The sequence below is a fragment of the Erigeron canadensis genome, chromosome 2 (assembly GCF_010389155.1).
Source record: "Erigeron canadensis isolate Cc75 chromosome 2, C_canadensis_v1, whole genome shotgun sequence".
Lineage (NCBI taxonomy): Eukaryota > Viridiplantae > Streptophyta > Magnoliopsida > Asterales > Asteraceae > Erigeron > Erigeron canadensis.
The window spans coordinates 10,453,637-10,477,235 of NC_057762.1; the positions used below are offsets into that span (position 1 = coordinate 10,453,637).

At 35.1% G+C, this 23,599-nt stretch overlaps 3 protein-coding genes across 3 annotated transcripts; 1 reads left to right on the forward strand and 2 right to left on the reverse strand.

Moving 5' to 3' along the window:
• Window positions 1-8,557: 8,557 nt before the first annotated feature.
• LOC122587684 (secreted RxLR effector protein 161-like) lies at window positions 8,558-9,328 on the forward strand. The gene has a single exon (XM_043759852.1). It carries the CDS (start codon window positions 8,558-8,560, stop codon window positions 9,326-9,328), a length of 771 nt encoding a protein of 256 aa, XP_043615787.1.
• A 1,721-nt stretch (window positions 9,329-11,049) lies between these two features.
• Window positions 11,050-13,248, reverse strand: LOC122587685. The gene is made up of 3 exons (XM_043759853.1): window positions 12,037-13,248; window positions 11,853-11,950; window positions 11,050-11,716 (listed from the first exon to the last, which is right to left on the reverse strand). The coding sequence occupies exons 1-3, from the start codon at window positions 13,246-13,248 to the stop codon at window positions 11,050-11,052; spliced, it is 1,977 nt and encodes a 658-aa protein (XP_043615788.1).
• Window positions 13,249-14,801: 1,553 nt separating this feature from the next.
• Window positions 14,802-21,920, reverse strand: LOC122589994. Its single transcript, XM_043762327.1, has 11 exons — window positions 21,784-21,920; window positions 21,428-21,558; window positions 20,265-20,492; window positions 19,960-20,135; window positions 19,603-19,703; window positions 19,337-19,420; window positions 19,187-19,224; window positions 19,039-19,093; window positions 18,779-18,899; window positions 15,218-15,322; window positions 14,802-15,105 (listed from the first exon to the last, which is right to left on the reverse strand). The coding sequence occupies exons 1-11, from the start codon at window positions 21,913-21,915 to the stop codon at window positions 15,014-15,016; spliced, it is 1,263 nt and encodes a 420-aa protein (XP_043618262.1). The 5' UTR covers window positions 21,916-21,920; the 3' UTR covers window positions 14,802-15,013.
• Window positions 21,921-23,599: the final 1,679 nt, after the last annotated feature.

Below are 23,599 nucleotides of genomic sequence, written 5' to 3' on the forward strand. Positions count from 1 at the left end.
TTGGCTGCTGGTTGGCAAATATGTTTTTGGGTTTTGAATACCATAAAATATATAAGGCGGGCTTTAAAATGAAAATTACAAATTTTTTATTTAAGTTAATAACAAACAAATTCTATTCTTTTTAACCCATATTAAAATTTTAATCTCATCATTGAAAAATATTACGAGCATAACATTCTGATTTTATACTTACAAGTAACAGTTTTAAACTTTTAATCCTTAACTTATCAAATGTATAAACTATATATGTCTGACATTATATTTTAATTTATTTTAAAAAATTAAAAATCTGGTCTAAAATTTTAGGGAATAAGTTGGACTGACTTTTCTTAATATACAACCACATATTTATAGACTTATCAAACTTTAGTACATATCTTGCATCTGGTTGTAAAAGCAATTCTATTTTCATTATTTTGCATGGTTGGAGAATTTGTGACTCGGATTCAATTCAATGAAGAGGGGAGTCAAGAGTTTTTGGAGAATTGCACTTAATTCAGGGAGAACTCGGATTAGAATTTTATATACAAACATAAGAATTTTTGAAATTATATGTAATAGAACTTTAAAAATATATTTCAAACTTCATATTTAAATATAATTGTTTAAAAACATTAACATAATAATTCAAATTTGAATATTAAACATTAGATTAGTTGAAAAATTCACGTTTCATTATCATTTTGTCCGTATCAAGGTTGGAGAACTCGTGACTCGGACTCGACTCGGCGAGGTGGGGAGTCAAGATTTTATTTTGGATATTCGGCCAACTCGGTGGAGTTTTACAAACTTTTTTTTTTGTGTCACATAAAATGAATTATCTATGTTGAAACTATAAATTGTAAAATTAACAAAAAACCAAACAAAATAACCAAACGCATTAGAAATTTCGTTTCATATACTTCAGAAATATGGACCATCATATGATGTTTCAGTCCTCAACTATTGCAGCATCACATATAAAATAATTTTCACTCACAAATTACTCTAATAAGCCACATAGATATATTTTTTAAACAAACGTTGATATTAAGGACAACCTTTAAAATCGGAACAACCGCTAGGGTCAGGCTTGTCTATAAAACCACAACTTTTTGTGATATCTTGAAAACGAGGTTTAATAAGATCCTTGCAATACCTTGAATCCTTTAATAGCTCACAATAACAACCAATTTCATCATTGAGATTTTTGCAACATTGTGAAGCTTGGGTTGGAAGTGGAGCATTATCAGGGAAAAATGCAACACATGCACTTAATAAGTCTGAAGAACATGCTGGAAAATCATCCACCATTTCTGATTGCAGTCTCCCCATAAAAACTGTTATCATGATCAACACTATCCCAAATAGATGATATTTCTTCATATTATGATGGAAAGAATGAAGAGGATAATTGATGAAGTTGAAGGATAATAACATGGCATCCAATAATTGTTGTTACCCTACTTATATAGAGATTAATTTAAGTTCATATTTGAAAGTCAATAAAGTACATTGATGACTGATATGATAACTATAAATTTAATCTGTTACTATGTATATAGATATGTTAACTACTAAATTAATTTGTTACCATATAAATATAGATATCGAAAGTTATAACTATTAATTATCATAATTATTAGGGTTAATTTAATAACAAATCCATAAATTGCCATTAACGTATATAAAAAGTTATATTGTTTTATCATAAAGCTCAACAAGATATAATTTTTTATGATAATAATAAATCAACCTAATTGATGTGTCTAAATATAAACTTAATAATAAAATGTGATATTTGAAAAATTCTAAGGATAAGATTAAGAAAAAGAGTTGGTGATATACACATATAAAAATTTTAGGTTGATTTTAGACATATTTTTAAGACTATTTTATCATTTTTCATATTTTATATATTATTAACAAAGTTCTAAATGATAATATCAATTTAATTTGATAAATGAAAGTCAATAAAGTAAACTAAATAAATACCTGCACAATGCGATACTTGTGGTGGTGGAGGGAGAGGTGTGTTGGTGATGACAACAGTGAATAATGTAAGTAATTGATATAAAATTAAATAATTTAAAGTATAATGAAGATAATTTAAATGATAAGAGTCCGATGATGTAAATTTACTCATTAAGAGATAATCATTTCCCATGTTAAAAATCTAACTTTTCAATATTATGGTCAGAACTTTTATACTGTAATATGGATATTCATAAATATTGATACACAAAACTATCAATCATTTACCAACTAATACCTCAAAATATTTGTTATGATGCATAGGGATTTTCGTGGTTTGGTTTTTACCCGGTTAAACCGTGAACCGAACCGTTTAAAAAACCAAAAAAAACTAAATCGAATTTGAATTTGGTTGGTAACCGAAACCGAATTGTATATTTGGTTTTTGGTTTGATTATGGGTAAACGATAACGAAATTAGTTAAACCGAAAAAACCAAAGAACTTTTATCATTATCATGTATTTCAAAAAATATTTAATATTTGTCTTATTTATATGGATTAATACTAATGTATTTCTTACATTAGATGTTTTATTTGTTTATTATATTCATCTTTTTTAATTATTTGAAACGATTAGATAGAAAAAACAATAAAGAACTTGCAAATCGAAGATTAAAAGTTTTTAATCATGATGATAACCAATAATTTATTTGTTTCAGTACTTTCTAAGACTAGGTTTTTTTGTGATGATTATGTTACTTATTTATCCATTTCGTGTTTGAAGTCTAAAATTACTATTTTGGTGAAAAATTATGAACCTTTTGGTAAAAAACAACTTAAACAAAAATTGTGAATTTGTTTTTTCGTATTTGGATTTTTTGGTTTTAAACCGAAACCGAACCGGTTCTCGGTTTGGTTTTTAAATTTTGAGTTAGGTTTTGGTTCGGTTTTGGTTTTGAAAAACAAAAATAAAAAAACCAAAAAATCCGAACCAAATAGACCGAATAACCGAAAACCAAACCGATTAAAACCCCTAGGAATAAATACATAAAAAGATATCTATACATAAAAAGATATATATATATATAGGTTGGGTATTGTAAAACTAGTATTAAAGTAAAACAAATAAGACATGATCTTGACCCTTGGATCATGGTTAAATTGATGCATGAAGATTCACGAAGCAATTGATGCACAATGATTTTCATGTTGCACGGTGATCTTCAATGAAGAAAAACCTATTAATTTATTTGTTTTACTTTAATACTTGTTTTATTTTACCTAAAACCTATATATATATTATAGATAATGTACCACAAACCAAAAAAAATTTTTTTTTTTTAAATTATAACTATAAAAGTAAATTATAAGCATAAAAAATTACCAAGTTTATTAATATGAAAGTAATAAATTTCATATTTTTGTATAGGTTTAACATAAAACGAACAATCCCAAAAAAATACAAATATACATATATAATGGAATGTAAATTATTGGGTAAAATTAACAAAATCTAAATTTGAAGGATAAAAATTAATAAAGTACAACAAATTTATTTATCTAACTTCAAATTATTAAAAAGGACTTGAATGGATGAGTCTTAGAAAGCATGACATCTTCTTCTATTTTGTCAAACCTGCAAATCAAAACTTCCGCCGCCGGCCACGTGAAATTTTTTTTTTACAGTATATATGGGTTGAGGGTGGGGCGGTGACCACCCTCTGTCTACATTGGATCCGCCACTGCCACCAATACGCAATTCCAACGGATCATACAACCACTGCTGTTGCTCGTTCTTATCCACTACTGCTGATGTCGTTCGAAACTTACAGCCATCACCACCACTGATCCACTCTGATGCACGGAATTGGCCCAAGACTTCTGGAAACCTTTAAAAAAGGTCCTAAAAATAGAAACGGTTCAAGAAACGGGTGTTGACTTAAGGAAATGGTCAAGAAACGGGATGGAAACGTTTCCAGCAGTCCCCGTACACGTTTCCGTCCCCAGGCAGTTTCTGGTACGTGGGACGGCACCTGATTGCCGTTTCCGTGCATCAGAGGTGGAAAGCCAACAGTTTTTTTTAAAGGTGAATTTCGTTTGAAGCTCTGTGTCGCAATTCAACAGTGGGAGGTCTAGCATACGTTGTCTTAATCGGGTCTGCGCTAGAGAGTTTCCTCGAAGTAGAATTGCCTATTCCAAATACCCGACGGAGGGAAAACCCCCTACTAATCTTCCCGAAGTCACGATGATTAATAGGGGTAAATTCTGCCCCGGTATACCCAAACCAAGCCATTGGGACTTCCTATGTCCTCCTAAATTCTTGAACTCAAGACCTCTTTAATTGAGGTGGCCCTTTCATTTTTTTAATCATTGAGCTAGTGTTCAAGGACAAAAATTCAACAGTTTTACGCTAGGGTTTTTGAGTTTGAAGGTGTGGACTAGGCGAGTATATGATCTCTGGGATACTTGAAACATAATCCAAGCTGAAATCCCTTGTATCGTAGTGGGCGTAACACTCATTCATTTAGTGAAGTATGGATCTTGTAGAAGATAGCTTTGGCTTTTCTTCAATACACCATATCAATACAATAATAACACTACTTAAGTTTGTCAAAGTAAGATGTAGATATACTCTACTCAATTACTTGAAGGTAGAGCGACTACTTCTAGAAAGCCTTGCAGCAAAAGTGCATGTCAAAAACACTAGAAATATGCAAGTATATGTGTGGGCACATAGGTAAGAACAAATTAATATGATTAATTTTTTTTTTAGTACGACAGTTAGTCAATTAATATGATTAATATGTTTTAAGATGAACAAACTAATATGATTAAGATGAAAAAGTGACATGAAAGTTCGTAACTCTTGTTGATGGGTATCCAACTGTGGTACTGGGGTTAGGGTTCCCCCGATTACCCTTTTTTTTTTCTTTCTAAGTTGGTAACTCTTTTCAACCGGTTAGCCATCTTAAGATATTATTAATTCACCACTTCATTGATAGCACTTTATTATGTATATTGTTGATAGACTGATCAAGTCCTTACGTGGGTTACTCTTTCCCATTCACTTTCCTTTTGTGTGTATATATATCTTGTTTACTGTATTGTAATGATTATCAAAGAGACTACTATTATTTGTAGTTCTCATATGGTATCATAGCCTTCTTTGACCCCTCCCTTCCCATCCCATATTCTCGATTCCTCTCTTCTTTCTTCCATGGCTTCTTCCTCCTCTGACTCTTTCCCCATGAACTCCATCATGCATATGATCACCAACAAATTATGTTCCTCTAACTACCTTCTTTGGAGAAATCAGATCCTACCAGTCCTTACATATCAAAATCTGGTTGGACATGTTGATGGCACCTCCCCTCAACCCGATAAAGAAAATGTTGTGTCTGAAAAACGAACAGCCAATCCCGCTTACTCGGCCTGGATTCTTGATGACCAGCGTGCTATCATCATCCTCCAAGCTTCTCTGACCGAAGAAGCCGCCACTGAAATCATTGGATTGACCACCGCTTGTGAAATATGGGTGGCTCTTGCTAATGCCTATGGCAACTCCTCCCCGAAACGCATTCAGAATCTTTGGGACCAACTTCGCCTCCTATCAAAGGGTTCCATGACTGCCGCTGAATTTGGTCGTAAGTTTACGACTTTATATCATCAACTTGCTGCCATCGGCCATGCCGTTGATGAATCCGACAAACTCCATTGGTTTCTACGTGGTCTTGGACCAAGCTTTGAGAATTTTTCCACTTCCATTCGTGCCGTTAAACCGCCCCCATCGTTTCAAGAGCTTAAAGCCCAAGCTGAAAATCAAGAACTTTTCATCCAGTCTCTTCATGGCAACAACACTCCTTCTGTTGCATTCTCTGCCCAAACAGATCATAATTGATTCCGTAACAACATCCGTGGTCGTGGTGGTCGGTTTTCTCGGGGTGGTAGGGGTCGTGGCCGTCGCACCCCTCACTGCCAGTTATGTAGAATTGATGGCCATTATGCAAATTCTTGCCCCTAACTTGCATCATATGCTTCTCGTGTAGTTCCTAATGATGATCACTTAGCTCAAGCATTTCTTTCTCAATGTCATGTGAACACTGGTAGACCAGATTGGGTTGTGGACTCGGCGGCCACAGACCACATGACTCCATCTCCTTCCTTACTTTCCAACCCAACACCCACCACAGGCATTGAAAGTGTCAGTTTTGGTAATGGAGCTACTCTCCCCATTTCTCAAAAAGGTCATTCCATACTTCCTAATAATATTAATTTAAAGGATACCTTGGTTGTGCCCCATCTAACCAAAAATCTTTTGTTTGTTAGTTAGTTAACAAGAGATAATTTTGTTGACGTCTTACTTTCCTATCCTTATTTCTTCATTCAGGATCGTCAAACCAAACAAGTCTTGGCTCAAGGCAGATGTGAGCAAGGTCTATATGTCCTCCAACCTGATCATCAAGTGTTTTTTACTTCAACCGCGCGTCCTAAAGCTTCCTTTGAAACTTGGCACTCCCGATTGGGACACGTTAATTTTAATATTATTGCCTTGTTACAACAGTTGGGACATTTATCTATTAATGCACTTTTACCTAAACCAAATATTTGTTCATCTTGTCAACTTGCTAAAAGCCATCGACTTACCTTTGATCTTAATCAGAAACGTACATCTCACCCGTTAGACCTTATTCATTGTGATGTGTGGGGACCTTCCCCTGTGTTGTCTGTTGATAGTTACCGCTATTATGTTGTGTTTGTTGATGACCACTCTCGTTTTTGTTGGTTCTACCCACTGAAGTTCAAGTCTGACTTTTATACTACCTTGTCGGTTTTTTCTCAAATTTGTTCAAACTCAATTTTCTAGAAAAGTTAAAGTGTTTCAGAGTGATGGAGGCAAGGAATTTGTAAACAATAGAGTTAGGTCTCTATTTGAAGAAAATGGAACCCTTCACCGTCTCTCGTACCCCTACAATCCTGAACAAAATGGCCGTGTCGAACGCAAACATCGACATATTGTTGAAACGGGCTTGGCAATGCTCTTCCATGCTCATCTTCCCTCTTCATTTTGGGTTGATGCCTTTTCCTCGGCTGTTTTCATTATAAATCGCTTGCCCACATTGCTTCTTGACGGTAAGTCCCCCTTTGAGTTACTATATGCTCAAGTTCCTGATTACAATACCTTTTGGCCTTTTGGTTGTAGTGTATTTCCGTATTTACGGGATTACGCTGCACATAAGCTTGCCCCAAGAAGTTTACCATGTATTTTCGTGGGTTATAGTTCTACCTACAAAGGTTATCGTTGCCTTGATCCAATCACTTCCCGTGTGTATCTCTCGCGTCATGCTCGTTTTGATGAGAGCAATTTTCCCTTTGTAGGGACTACACTTGAGAAACCCGTTACCCACCTTGAACTCACTACATTTCTTGATATTAACTCCCACATCCAGCCCACCATCACTCCCGTGATACACACCCCATCTCCTACCTCTGTCCCACCATGTCACTTATGTTCAGACTCACTAGAACCAAGCCAAGAAACCACTCCCATATCGGTTTCAACCATCCCCTCCACCTCTGACTTACCTCCCTCTCTTTCTGCAACATCACCTGATCCGATATCTGACCCCTCACCCCCTACATCCCCATCCTCTTCTACTGTCTCATCATCTATCCCTACCCATACTCCACCTCCCCCACCTCCTCACCCGTCTCACCCAATGATTACTCGTTCTAAAGCTGGAATATTCAAACCTAAGCATTCTGCTGACTTGTCGCATGCTACTGATCATGCTCTACATGCTGCTCTTTATGCTTCAACGGATCCTAAAGGTTATAAATCTGCTCTTAAGGATCCTAAGTGGGTCATAGCCATGCATAATGAACTTAAAGCGTTACATCAAAATCACACATGGACTCTTGTACCTCGTCCGATGAACCAACCTATCGTTGGGTCTAAATGGTTGTTTCGGACAAAGTTTCATTCTGATGGCACTATTGACCGCCATAAGGCACGCCTTGTTGCTCAGGGTTATAGCCAAACACCGGGAATTGATTACTTCTACACCTTTAGCCCGGTTGTTAAAGCTTCTACTGTTCGCATTATCTTATCATTGGTTGTTCTTAATAGTTGGAACTTACATCAACTTGATGTAAATAATGCATTTTTACATGGCTAACTTCATGAGAGTGTTTATATGGAACAACCCCCTGGTTTCATTAGTCATTAATTTCCAAACCATGTGTGCAAGTTAAACAAAGCCTTATATGGTCTCAAACAAGCACCGCGTGCTTGGTTTCATCGGTTGAGCACCTTCTTAATAGGTGATGGGTTCTTTTGCAGTCGTGCAGACCCATCCTTGTTCATTTTAAAACGGGACTCATGCATCATGTATTTGTTGGTATATGTGGACGATTTAATCCTCACAGGTAACAATGAGCTTATGGTCAAGTCATTCATTGCTTGGTTAAACAAGGAGTTTGCTATTAAAGATTTGGGGAAGCTGAATTACTTTCTTGGGCTTGAGGTCACTTACACCAATGGTGGTCTTTTTCTTAATAAGTCCAAATATGCTAGGGAAATCCTGGATCGTGCGCACATGATAGATGCAAAACCAGCTCCGAACACATGTCTCATTTTCTACCACCGGAGAGCCGTATTCTGATCCAACTCACTACCGTTCTATTATCGGTGCCTTGCAATACTTAGCAATCACCCGACCTGACATCTCTTATGTTGTCAATCAAGTGAGTCAATTTCTTGACAAGCCAACGGTTCATCATTTTCAGGAGGTGAAACATATTCTTCGATACATTAAAGGCACATTGACTTTTGGTCTCACTTTTTCTAAGCCATCCATGCCATCTCTACTTGGTTATTCAGATGCTGACTGGGCTCGATGTCATGAGACTCGGCGCTCCACATATGGCTACTTGATCTTTTTTGGTGGTAATCTTGTCTCTTGGAGTGCAAAGAAGCAATCCACAGTGTCTCGGTCTAGTTGTGAATCTGAATATCGTGCAATGGCTAATACAGCAGCTGAAATTATTTGGATCACGCACCACACTCTTTGTGAATTACATGCACTACCTCCAACGCGGCCAACCATTTTATGTGACGATCATAGTGCGTTTTTTCTCACTCAAAACCCAATTTCACATAAGAGGGTCAAGCATATTGAGTTGGATTATCATTTTATACGTGAGCTTGTTGCTTCGAGGAAGCTTCACACTCGCTTCATTCCTACCAAGCTTCAAGTGGCGGACATATTTATGAAGAGTCTTCCTAAACCCCAGTTTGAGTTTTTCTGTAGTCTACTTCATCTTGGACCACCGCCATCTCGCTTGCGGGGGGATATTAATTCACCACTTCATTGATAGCACTTTATTATGTATATTGTTTATAGACTGATTAAGTCCCTACGTGGGTTACTCTTGCCCATTCATTTTCCTTTTTTGTGTATATATATCTTGTTTACTGTATTGTAATGATTATCAAAGAGAATACTATTATTTGGAGTTCTCATAGATATAATAGCGTTGGTGTTAAACAAAAAAGTAGTCAAAAACAGTCAGTTGCTCTTTTCAACCGGTTGGCCATTTTAATATATATAACATCATTGCTGTTAACAAAAGGTAGTCAGCAACTCATTCACTATAAGTATATGCTCTCACAACATCGACTATAGGAGCTTCACAAATCGGGCATTTCCTGCTAGTACATTTCAACTCTAGACCGCAATCATAGCAAGTGCACATATGCCCACATCTGACATACATACAGACATCATCAACAACTAAAAAAATGTCTTAAAAAATATCAGATACCAAGATATACAACATACCTGTACAGAAACGAATCGGCTTGCATTGCATCACATACACAACAGTTGCGTTTTGTGTTGATTGGCTCATTTGTTTTCTTTTGAGCTATATTCATTTATAACCATGACATACAATTAGTATACAACTATACATACTAAAGTAAATATTTGTAAACTAATTTTCTATAAGCTAGAGTTAAACCCCTCCCACTCAATAGTCATTTTTACTATTGCAATCCAATTGGCTTAGTTGGTCTGACCCATTAAGAAGAATGCATTTTGGGACACCCAAAATCAATTGTTAATAAATACAAATTTTAAAATTGATTTATTACAATAAAAGATTTTATATTGATACTAGTAAAGTTGAACATCTTGACCCTTGGATTAAAATCAAAGGTCAAGATTGATAAATAACTTTTGAATATTGACCTTTGATTTTAATCTAAAGGTCAAGATCCCTCCAATCTTAATAGTAAAGATGTTTTTAACTTTAGAGGATCTTGCCGTTCCAAAAAAAAATGTATGTAGGTCAAACAAATCAAGGCACACCCATACCCATTTTGAAAGGTAAGCAGCAATGTATGCATTCAACCTGAACCCGTTACTCAACCCGCCCATTTTGTCACCTCTAGTTTTAATTTGTAGCTCTATAGATGAAAGGTGTCTCACATGGCTGTTCAATCTTGATTGTGGTTATTGATTTCTTTAGTTCAGTTATTTCATGATGGAGTTGCTCCACATATCGTCTCAAATCATATATTAGTTCCATCTCCTGTTACAATTGTCAAAAGTAAGCACATACGGAGAACAACCGTAGATTTTTGATTTTTTTACAAACCCAAATAGATTCTAAAAACTCACGATGGAAGATGTTTGAGGAGCGTTGTTGTGCCAAAGAGATGATGGAATTGGAGATTGTGACGGTGTTTGATAAGAGTCGTAAATTGCATTTGGATGACTCCATGATCTTGGTTGTGCTGGTGTGGATGAGCACGTGGTGTGATCATTAAACTCGATGTTTTCACTACCTTGCCTATCACTTCTACTGTCATCATCCTCTTCTTCTTTCCTTAATTCTCTTACCAAGACTTCTTGTTTATTTGAACTTCCTTGTGCCCGGCTAACCATTAGCTGGTCTAACTTAATCCGCTGATTACTTGAAAGAAAAAATGAAACACTTCTTCTGTACACAAAAAGAGATAACATATAATAACATATTATTACCAAGAGTTGTTACTGAAAACTGAAATTGTTCAGAAAGTTACAAATTTATTACCTGTCTAAAAGTTCCTGAAGGTCTCGATTGTAAGAGAAAATATGATGCATTTCTTGGTATCTTTTTTGCCTCATATATTCCCAATAACTTTGTGGGCGAGCTATCTCACTAATCCAGTCATCGTTGTAGTAAAACTCGTCTTCATCCCACTCACTTTGCGATTGCGAGTATTCACTAATCCAATTATGACAGCTTTCTAGACCCATATCACTTTGTAATTGAATAGAATCATCATATTCCTTCTCCTTAACCCCATTTTCATTTAAACTTTCTGATTGAAACTGAGGTTTCACGTGGTAATCTAAGATATTGGGTACCATGATCTCAGAATGTGTATCTTCTTTACTTTGGATTGAGTGAGATGAACTATTGACGTCTCGAAACTTATCAAGAGTCAACTCTGTATTTTGTTGATGATCTTTGGCTTCTTGTGTTAACTGATTATATGATGTGCTTGTTGTTTCCAGTTCTTGGCTGTTGGTGGCGGTGGTGGTGGTGGTGGAAATGGTTGAGGTGGCGGTCGTGATGGTCATTTCCATATCTTCAACTGCATTACAGCCAACCGAACATTCAAGACTAGCATGACTCCGTGTGTCTTCCCCATTTTCGTTTACTTTTCTTGATGCGGTTGCACCATGTTTTACTCCTGTGCTAAATTTATCCCTACACGTTACGTGCCATATCAAGTCAATGATACATTTGAGTTTCAGGATTGATTAAATTGAGTATGTTCCAGTTCAAAGTGTTTGCTTAACATGTAGAAGGCTATATTATAAAAGTAACTTTCAGAAGGGCTTACCAGATGGTTTTCATTGTTTTTGAAACGCTACGCTTATAGCTTTTGGTTTCTAATTTGGGCTCGGCTCCAAGCCTTATTAATCTAACACGGAGCATAGCCTGCAAATCAAATTCATAACGAGAAGGATCAAGAGACCGATTCCTGTTTTTTTCTTCTTCATATATAAAAAAGAGATGGTGATTACTTGAATACGACCACGGTGTGGGAATTTTGATACTACTCTTTTGTGAGTTAAGCTTTCAAGCTCTCGCCTTTTATTGAATTCTATTAAACTAAGAAAGTCTAGGTAAGCTTGTCGACCACGTATCAAACGAGTTTTGCCTAAAACAGGAGAAACACATTTGTTTTCTTTTGCAAATGATTCACTTGTACTTTTTACAGCCCGTGAAGCTGCCAAATCCTCCTTTGGCAACTTCTTAATTTTACTCCCCATCCGAATATTCTCTTTTTCTACATCAAATGCTTCCATAATATCATTTGTACCAGAAGGAATGTTGCAAGAAAGTGACCTGTAGGGGATCGATTTGCATGATTCTGAACCAATAAAAGACTCATCGGCTGTGCAACCATCGAAACATTTTGAAGGCTTTCTTGAATGATTAATATTGTTGTTGCTACTAAAGGAACTTCTTTCTTTTCTATCAAAGGTCTTTGTTTCAACGTCCTTCCATCTTCGAAGGAGCGTAGACACTCCACCTAAACTATCCGTCTCCACTGAGCTTTCTGATATAGAAGGAGAAACTCGGCCCTGAGATCTTGAAGAGTCTGTTTTCTTACTCTGCAAAACCTTTGGATGTTGGATTTCAGCAGTAGATGTTGTTGCCTCACGGGCACGTTCCCAATATTCTTGATTATCTGATTTTCTATGAATGCTGATACTTTCCTTCTTTTTATCCTCATTTTTCACAATAGGGTAACATGGCAAGCTTGAACGATTCAAATTATTTGATTTTGAAGTTGTTTTTGTATTGTTCTTCTTGATATAGCTTTGTCCCTTTATTTTGTTTTCATTTTTCACAGTTGTATTCGAAGGCAACCATGAATCATCAAAACCATTTTCGTTTTTATGAGAACAATTATTAGGCTTATTCAAGATCGGGACACTTGGTGAACTTTTCTTTTTGGTTTCATTGTAAGTAGCAGGAAGCCATGAATCATCAAAATCATTTTGTTCATATTGATGACATGATTTATCATGACCGTTGGCGAAGTTATCATCGTTGTAATTGGGAAGCCACGATAAATCAACATTGTTTTCGGTTTTTGGAGAAAAATTATCTGTGTTGGATTGGATGCCTGAATTAAGATATGTTTTGTTATTTTTCTTATAAGAATTTGGGTTTGAAGTCGTGGATGTTGATTGTCGATTGAGCATCCACGAAGCAAATTCCGCCATACACAATACATTAACACCACAACTATGTCCTCCTCATCCAAACAAAAGCTCGAAACTCTTCTAAAAAGTCTACCATCCTGGGTGTTATGGGAATGTATGTACGTATATACAATGAAATGGCTAGATTGGCTCTTTTTATTTAGAAGAAGAGGGTTTAATAATGGAAACTCGAAGTTGAATGATTCGGATGAAGAGAGGAAAGCCGACGAAATGAAACGATTTTGGGAGCTCCCGAGGCGGAAGAAGGCCAACGGAGAAAGAGGAAGAAAGAAAAAAAAAAGAAAGTAAAATTTGGTTTTTTGGACAAATCAAATAGAGGTTGTTATGAACGTAGGGATATGCATACATACATGGGACTTCAATATCGATCATCACCAAATTTCTAGGACCCTTTCTCCATTAGGGGTGTTTGTTGGTCAAACTAACATATATTTTTGATTTTTGAGGAGGATATTGTTGTCATTATAGATGAAAAAGAATGAGAAGTAAACCTAACAAATGAAGATCAAGTTGTTTATTGGTACTCACTTTCTAAGAATTAACAAGCTCAAAAGAAATGAAACCATAATATAGCAAACAGTATGATGAAGAAGATGATGATAAATGTACGCAAAGCGTTCGGATTTGTATTTTAACTCATGTGGTAGGGAATTAACTTAATGCAACTACAATGATTAGTTTATATGCAAGTTATTAATTTGCATTATTTCACGCTTTCTGACGGGTTCTTGTGCCTAAATCTTCTATTTGAGAGTTTTTCCTATGGAGGGCCTTCTCACACTCTAAAAGGGCTAATTAAGTTTTCGGTGGTAAACAACAATTGTTGGTTGTGCCCAGTGCTGATGTTAGAGGTAAGAACACATGATAAGTGTTGCATTATAATCAAGTGGCGAAGAGATTGTGATATATCGCGTCCATACTGAAGTTCAATAATGTTCATATTGGAAGCATGAGTAAAAACAACAGCTATCCGATCATCTTTCGCGAGTTACAGATGGATGGGATGTAGACAGTTTTACCACTACCCAAAGGTAGAAAGTTAGACTGCTTCAAGAGGACCTCGACCCGACACAACGTTTAGAACTTCAACGGATCCTACTTTTGATCATCTCTAAGAGTTACCAAAACAAGGAGAAATAAAACTTCTTATAAAGTGAAAACATCTTAGGTGTTAAATAATGTTATGTACTTATGCATATATTGTGTTGGAAGTATACATAGAGTCCATACATAGACTATATAGCACAATCGGGTACACTAAACTATAGTATTCTTTTAACATCTAGATGATTTTGCTTATAGCAAAGGTTTTGGCTTTTTCATCACATTATAGATATTAGAAACAAAAAGATGTTTTCAAGAGAAGATTTGTTTTTGGTAAGTTGAAAACCTAGATAGAACAGTGGTTGGTTACTACCAATCACTGTGAAAGCGGGCCGAGTTCTAATTAAGATAAGTCTAACACACAACCAAGGTCCAAACTTTGGATCAACATCCCTTTTAACGTTTGACAGACCAAGTTAGACACCCTAGCGGGTAGATGCCCACGCCTATAAGACAATTTGAAATTTTTTTAATGTTTTATTGACAATTGCCGCATTAATACACGGAAAAATATTTCATTTAAAAGTTGATGCAAATATCAATCGAGTTTGGAAATCCTTGTCACGCCATGTAAGTATCCCCAGGTACATATGCCGACGGGAACAAGCAAGTGCCAGTGGAATTTCGCAACTGATTTCTTGAACTTTAAGTTGGTTGAGCATCATGATGTATCTACATAAAAGAGCCCTTCCCCGGACCCTAACCAAGCCCCCGGGAAATGATTTTGTGGTCTTCTGTTGCACTCAGGGTCTCCTACAAAACCATACCAGAAGAGAAAGCCAAAGAATAATGATAAATATGAAAATCAAGGGTTCAAAAGTGGAAACAAACCATATCAAATGTCAGAAACTATATAAGGTTGCACCTCTTGGCCAGCACAGAACTGATGGTACCGCATTCATGAATTTATCTTCGTATAACATTTCCCCAGAATTTATACTCCACATCCGCAGATAGAAATCTTCTCCCCCTGACACATGCATTTATCAGAAATATAATTGGAGCCTTGGAGGTGGCAAGACAGGTAATTTCTAGTACTGATGGAGTCTGAACCACAAGCATTATCCATCTTTTCAGATTTTACCATTCAGACTATTATAGGGTCTAATATGATTACAAAAACTCCTCTGTATACTATTGCAATAATATGTTAACTATAAAATGTTGAAATATAAGCATATTAAACATGTAATAATCACCAGTAAACGCAGCGGAATAGAAGATCACGTATAGTGTACAATTAATAAATATAGAAAATATATAAATAGAATTGATTACCTTAACCGTGTGGGTTGAAATAAAAATGGGTTTAAGAACACGAATAGATTGAAACCAATATTCAAAAGCATAAATATCTCTACGGTTAGTCCACACTACACTTCAACCAAAGTCATTTGGATGCTAGTCCTTAAGAGTTAAACCTTTTTGCTTTTCCTCTACTGTTTGAATGGAACAAAGGTAACACAAAGAATTGATTGGATTTTTTGTTTCTTGTTTAGTCGGCAAATTAATACAAAGAGAATGGAACAAGGCTGCCGCTTGCGCTGAACAAATCCATGACAAGTCGGACTACATACATCGAGTGACTTGATTGCGTAAGCCTCATAAAAGTATCTATATTTCACATTATCACATAACACAAAGCTGATTGGAATTTACAGCCAACTTTAGGCCTTGATTCGACAAGGAAGGAGTCTTCCCCAAACTTAGGAGTACACTACAAAGTTGTAGCCCACGGTGTCATAAATCTAAAGTAAAAATTTGAGGTCAACTCTTTAAGGTTGATTTGTTACGAACCTTTTAGTGAACAAGTGTCAAGCTGTCAAAAATTAAAAACTTAACCAGCATGCGTATAAAAAGTTATATAAAAATCCCCTTTTTTATTTTAGGTAATTTTACCTTTGAATTACCATAATTGCCTTTGACTTTTTATGTTTAGCCCTTAATGAATTATAATTTACATTCTAAACCTTTATTTTAATAATTAACACTTTAAGTCCTTATCTTCTAAAAATTTCCATTATCACAATTACATCGATCTACACCACTTGACACCGCCACCACCACCAATAGTACCACCACCGCCGCTGCATTGCGCGGGTACCGTGCTCGTTAACCATTAACTAATAGAGTTATATCAACATATCAATAATCTATAGCCATGAAAAAACATACATGTATTCATCATGGATGTCAATTAAACAATTAAATTCGGTAATCAACTCAAACAACGATCAATTAAGGCAATTAACATGCGTTATTTGTAGATAAAATTACAAGATGACCTAAGAGTTTTCTTCTACCAGTTTTCAGACATTTGTTGGTCACTTAAAACCAAAAAAATCCCCTAAATGGCTGATCAAAAATTAAAGTAAAGAAAAACATGCAAAATTTGCGTTTTTAGGTCCAATTTTACACATATTTATGTAATTAACTACACTATACGTCACTAAACAAATATAAGCATATTAAACATGTAATAATCACGAGAAAACACAGCGGAATAAAAGATCACGTATAGTATACAATTAATTAACATAGATAATAAATAAATAGAATTGATTACCTTTAACCGTGTGGGTTGAACTAAGAACAGGACATGAATAAATTGAAACCAATATTCAAAAGCATGAATTCCTCTACGGTTAGTCCACACGACACTTCAACCAGGTCATTCTGATGCTAGTCCTCAAGAGATAAAACCTTTTTGCTTTTTCCTTTACTGTTCGAATGGAACAAAGGTAACCCAAAGAATTGATTGGATTCTTTTGTTTCTTGTTTAGTCGGCAAATTAATACAAAGAGAATTTGGGAGAGAAGAATAAGTGTGTTTGAAAAATGATTTCATATCATCTACCACATACACAATGGTCAATGGGTTTATATAACGGCAAGTGTAACCGCTCCTAACAACCTAAGTTTCCTTTTGTCACTTCTAATCCTTCAACTATTAACAACTCACATAATACCCCCTAAATTCACATAATATGGTCCCAAATGGACTTATTTCGTAACACAAAACAAAGAGAACTAATCAACTCAAACAACGATCAATTAAGGCAATTAACATGCGTTATTTGTAGGTAAAATTACAAGATGACCTAAGAGTTTTCTTCTACCAATTTTCAGACCTTTGTTGGTCACTTTTTAACCAAAAAAATCCCCTAAATGGCTAATCAAAAGTTAAAGTAAAGAAAAACATGCGAACCTTGTGTTTTTAGGTCCAATTTTACACATATTTATGTAATTAACTACACTATATGCCACTATACAAATATAAGCATATTAAACATGTAATAATCATGAGTAAACGCAGCGGAATAGAAGATCACGTATAGTATACAATTATTTAACATAAATAATAAATAAATAGAATTGATTACCTTTAACCGTGTGGGTTGAAATAAGAACGGAACATGAATAAACTGAAACCAATATTCAAAAGCATGAATTCCTCTACGTTTAGTCCACACAACACTTCAACCAGGTCATTCTGATGCTAGTCCTCAAGAGATAAAACCTTTTTGCTTTTTCCTTTACTGTTCGAATGGAACAAAGGTAACACAAAGAATTGATTGGATTCTACTGTTTCTTGTTTAGTCGGCAAATTAATACAAAGAGAATTTGGGAGAGAAGAAGTGTGTTTGAAAAATGATTTCATAACATCTACCACATACACAATGGGTTTATATAACGGCAAGTGTAACTGCTCCTAACAACCCAAGTTTCCTTTTGTCACTTCTAATCCTTCAACTATTAACAACTCACATAATACCCCCTAAACTCACATAATATGGTCCCAAATGGACTTATTTCGTAATACAAAACAAAGAGAACTAATTTCTGTGGTTTAGTGAATTCAACGGCTACATGATGGAAGTGGGATGTTTTATTTGTTTTGGTTATTCGCCGCTACTCATATAGCCAAATCATAAGATCCGTTTTATATACATAGTTAATAATTATTAGGTTAAACTAATATAATTAAATAATGAAATGGCTTCATCCAAAAGACTAATAAATATTTGTCAATACAAGTCCAATCAATTTAAGTCCAACTCCCTTTTAACTCGTGATAATAATATAATGCATATAACTACAATATACAATGTATATGTATTATAATTAATGACATCTAGGTGTATATGTATGTGACCCCATACACTCACGTATATTCCGGACATATATCTATTTTTGATCATTGTTGTTAAAGGCGTGCGCCCAGGCCACCCTATTTAGGGTCTTTGCGCTTTGAGTTCGCCGTCGATTTTGACAACTATGTTTTTGATATGGACATATCCCAACATGAAAATCTTAACCTGTTTGACCTATTTTCCCATTTGTCCCAAAAGTAAAATGAGTTGATATGACACAAATCTGATCAAAAATCAAAATATGTCTGACAAAATAGTCAAAATTCAAGATACCTGACATTAGAAATCTCTCTGATGGGTCCACCCCCATCTGGATACGAGTATGAGAGTTCACATTTCCCTCGTACAGCTGTACAGCTCCTCTTTGTGTCAAACGATGATCATATAGCCTTATCTACAAAAGTCAACAGAGTTAGCAGTTTAGATAACAAGGATTCCAATACTATAACAAGAATTTAAGATGCTATACAGAAATGTTGATGGAGTAAATCTGGTGACCGTTAAGATTTAAATGAACAAATATGAAAAAGTACCGTTCCATCCATGGAGCCGGCCAAGAAATAATCATCATGCTTAAGTGCCACCAAACTGCAGTTTGTAAACCAACATATATGTGCTCATTCAGTCATTCATAAGAAAGAAAGAGAAATAACAATGAACTCTGAAGCATTATCTACTAACCATGAAACTGGTGAAGGCACATGGACATTTCCCATGACCTGCACGTATCAAATTCACTCTCAACTTATTCTAGTTTTGACCTCTTCAAACTCTTAAAGGATAGCAATGAAGGTAAGAAAGCAAGTTTAACTTCTTGGAAATAAGAGTTACCCCAAACCATTCTTTATCACATTTCTGGCGAGTATCAACCATCACAATAGCACCACTTTTAAGTCCACATAAAACAAGCTTTTCCTGTAAATACAAGACATGGTTTATAATAAGCTAGCTACACAAAAGTGATACTCAAGTATTATACACACTAAAAATTCATAAGAAATGAATTGAGCAATGACATCAATTTGGTCAGAATAAAAAAAATAATAATATCAAAATAGAGAATAACTAAACGTTTACTCTATAGATCGTGTTCTTACCGAACGATCAAGTTGCAACGAAATAACATCACTTTCGGAACGGCATATCCTTCTCCTTCTTTTTGTTTCTATATCTATCAAAGCAGCTCCAATGTTGGTACCTACAAAGGGATATCAACAAATATATGTAGACCTAAAATTGGATAGATGAAAAGGAAAGGAAGACAGAATGCAAATATAGGTGGAATGAAGAATGGACTTTTTTTTTTTTTTCCTTTTTCAAATATAGGTGGAGTTGAAGAATGGATTTTTTATCCTTTTTCATATGTAATAGTATTTGACCATAAGAGATAAGATTCATTCATTAGTGAACAAAGATCAATTAGATATGATTAATAACGTGGTAAATAAACCTACCAACTACTGCTCGGCTTCCATCTGAATAGCTATCTGCCGACCATATTCTCGATTTGAGTGAAAAAATCTCATCCATACCTCGACCCAGCGAGCCAGCGTCAAAACGATCCAATGGACCTCTAAGGTTTATCAACCAAACAGATCCACCAGATGTTTCGGATCCCAAAGTAGTCATTCTATTAATTTAGTTAAAGTCATTATAACAGCAAAATCATGCAATCATGAATTACGTAAAAAGCAGGCACAATAGCACCAGCAAATTAGTATTTTGTAAAAAAAAAAAAAAAAAAACATGTGAAGGATACAAAGCATGAGGAACTGATGAATCAACATCAGTTGCTTGAGGATAATACTTTTTTGGTATACTTATATTAGATATACTTGAGTCCATGGAAAACACACATTCGCTCCAAATAGGTCCTGGTGATTGTAGTGACGTGGTTTCTGTTTCTATCTCCAAAGACTGCAAAAGATCGGGCACACTCTCCTCCCCTTTAATACCATCCCATTTCGCATATCCAACCTCATAACAACTGCACAACATTATTAAAAGATAATATAATTGTGGGGAGCAAAATTTGGAAATGTATAATTGTCATTTAGACAGTGACATCTATATACTACATAGATTATCATAAGCTATATAGCATATATTCAGGGTACGCTAGGTTGTGTGCCAAAGATCTCTCTCTCAGTAATTAGTTCTAATAACATAGTTCACTAAGGGAAAACTTTAACTTACATTTTTAGCCAATATAACTTATAAACCTTACATCAAAATAGTAACAACACATAGTCACATACAATACTGCATAAGTAAGTGAAACCATAATGTACATGTGTAAACATTCAAGACTTATGCTTGTGGCATAAATGATTGCCGGCTAAACCAGTCTCTTATTTATAGCTTTTACGGAAGATTGGATTATAATGTTGATACTTAAAAATCTTTTTAATTTTGGAGAAAACATTTGTTTATTTATAGAAGATTATCAAGAATTGTGGGATAATCCCTCTGTTGTTCATAAGTTCTCATACACTGACTTTTTTTTAAATGGCAATCTATCCAACTCCTACTCCTAAACTACACGAAATGCCCAATGCAACCTAGGTCTTCTTTGGGAAAAAACCCCAAGAATTCACTCTCACAAATGTGAGGAGTGAGACTCATACCTAGGTGGATTAGCCCAAGGTGGAAGACACTACCAATGGGCCACCAACCCCATTGGATCATACACTGACTTTAATGTGCCAACTGAACTACATACAATACCGAATTCAATAAGATAGAATATTTCACTCCTGATGAAACATCAATACGTTAAGCACACTATAATAAGATTAGATAAATTAAATGCGCAGCTGCAACTAAACTTGGAATCTTTGTGGTCATTTATGAAGAGTGAGTTTTAACAAAGATTCCAGAATAACTAGACTTTAATCTATCTAACTGATAGCGGAAACATACCGAAACATGTTACTATGACTTCCAGTTAGCAACATTTCAGATTTAGTAAGGCCATCTTGTGTCTGCATGTCGACATATACGTGTTCCAATGCAGTATCAGAATCCCTCTCTGTCTGTGGATATTTCCAAACCTGATACATAGCATGCATATATTGCATAAAATAGAATTCATATTGATCACCAAAATAATGTGGCAATTTATATTAGGCAATCACCAAAATAGAATTCATATTGATCACCGAATGGGTTGGTGGTCACTTAGCTTCATAGTGAGTTCTAACTGCACAGTCATAATACAGCATCCAGATGTGCAAAAAAACATATCTTGATTTCAAATAGAATCAAGCTGAACTTACCATAGGCTTTGATGCCCATAACTTTTGGCATTCAGCTTCAAAGTTGCCCTTCTCTTTCTTAGATCTAATTGAATTGCCGCATAACTCCCTGAGATGAATTCTCTTGAAAAATTTCGATGCTATATTACGCATTCCACTTCCACATTTTGTCTGTATGAATGTTAAACATATAGTCAGTAGCTTTAAGCATTGATATACAAGGCCACAAAAAAGGGAGAAAATTCTTAGAAATTCATATTGATATACGAAAAAATAGAGAGGACCTGAAAACATCTAAAAGCACTTGGATTTATCCTTGTACTTGAACTTTATAACTATAATCCACATGTTATGGACACAGTGTTAACAGTAAAATCAGATTATCATCCAAAACAAACTCACATCAATGCTTTGAAGCTAAAGGTTCACTTCATAAAAGGCCTAGATCTCAACCACGGAACCTTATCTTATCGTGAATAACTAATGCAGTACCATTAAATGAATCAAGTAAAAGCAAACAATAAACAAAATACGCAATTTTCCTCCTATCTATTTTTCATAGAAATACCGGTGTCCCAATCCAATTTTACTTCCATGAGAGTAAAGATACATAGGAATACATACTGATACACGAATGTCATATGGATAGGTTATCTTGTATTGAGCTACTATTACAAAAAAAAATAAAATAAAATAAAAAAAAAACCCAAACCTCTAAGCGTATTCATTTACATGCGGTAATCACCTGGTTTCACTCTGAATTTTTTTTTGAAACGGGTGTATTTCAAGGGTGTTTTGTCAAACAAGTTTTCGAAAAAAAAAAGTAATAAAACCAGTTAATCCGGTATTTGAAATACCGGATTCAAATTTTTCCCTCGAATCCGGTATTTGAAATACCGGTTTCAAAAAAGCAACTTTGAATCCGGTATTTCAAATACCGGATTCAGACTTGATGTGACTGGGACACAGGTTGCTACAGTGGTCGATGGCACGTTTTTTGAAACCGGGTTTTCAAATACCGGTTTCAACAATTACGAGTTTTTAGAATATTTGTTGTTGCAGATTTAAAACCAGGGAAATATCTATGCTTTGGTTCAGACACTTTGACAAAATAATCCGAATGCACACACAATACGAAGGAAAGTATATTCTTCGATGCATATATGAGACTATGAGTTCATACATAAATTGTCTTATGTTACATACTTACATGTATAGCGTTGGGGTTATGTGAAATCTTGCAGGCAAGATTTCAAAACTCATTAATAGTGCTATTCACTCAAACGTCTAGTATTTCCTCCAAAATAATGAAAATGCTTTAGTTCCTCACATTTCCAATCTTTATCCTTTTTGTAGCATCTTTACCGCATGTCCGCATCAGAATAGGGGGATAGTTAAATGTGTGTTTTGGGTAGAAGATAATGTTCAGATTATTCTAATGCTAATATCTGACACTATACTAATTATATAAATAACAGTTAAAATGTTGACTTCCAATTTTACTCGTAATTGTTGAAACCGGTATTTGAAAACCCGGTTTCAAAAAACGTGTCATCGACCACTGTAGCAACCTGTGTCCCAGTCACATCAAGTCTGAATCCGGTATTTGAAATACCGGATTCAAAGTTGCTTTTTTGAAACCGGTATTTCAAATACCGGATTCGAGGGAAAAATTTGAATCCGGTATTTCAAATACCGGATTAACTGGTTTTATATCTTTTTTTTTTCGAAAACTTGTTTGACAAAACACCCTTGAAATACACCCGTTTCAAAAAAAATTTCGTTTTACTCTACACTTGACAAAGTTTCAATCTTAACCACGATTATACGTGTTTCT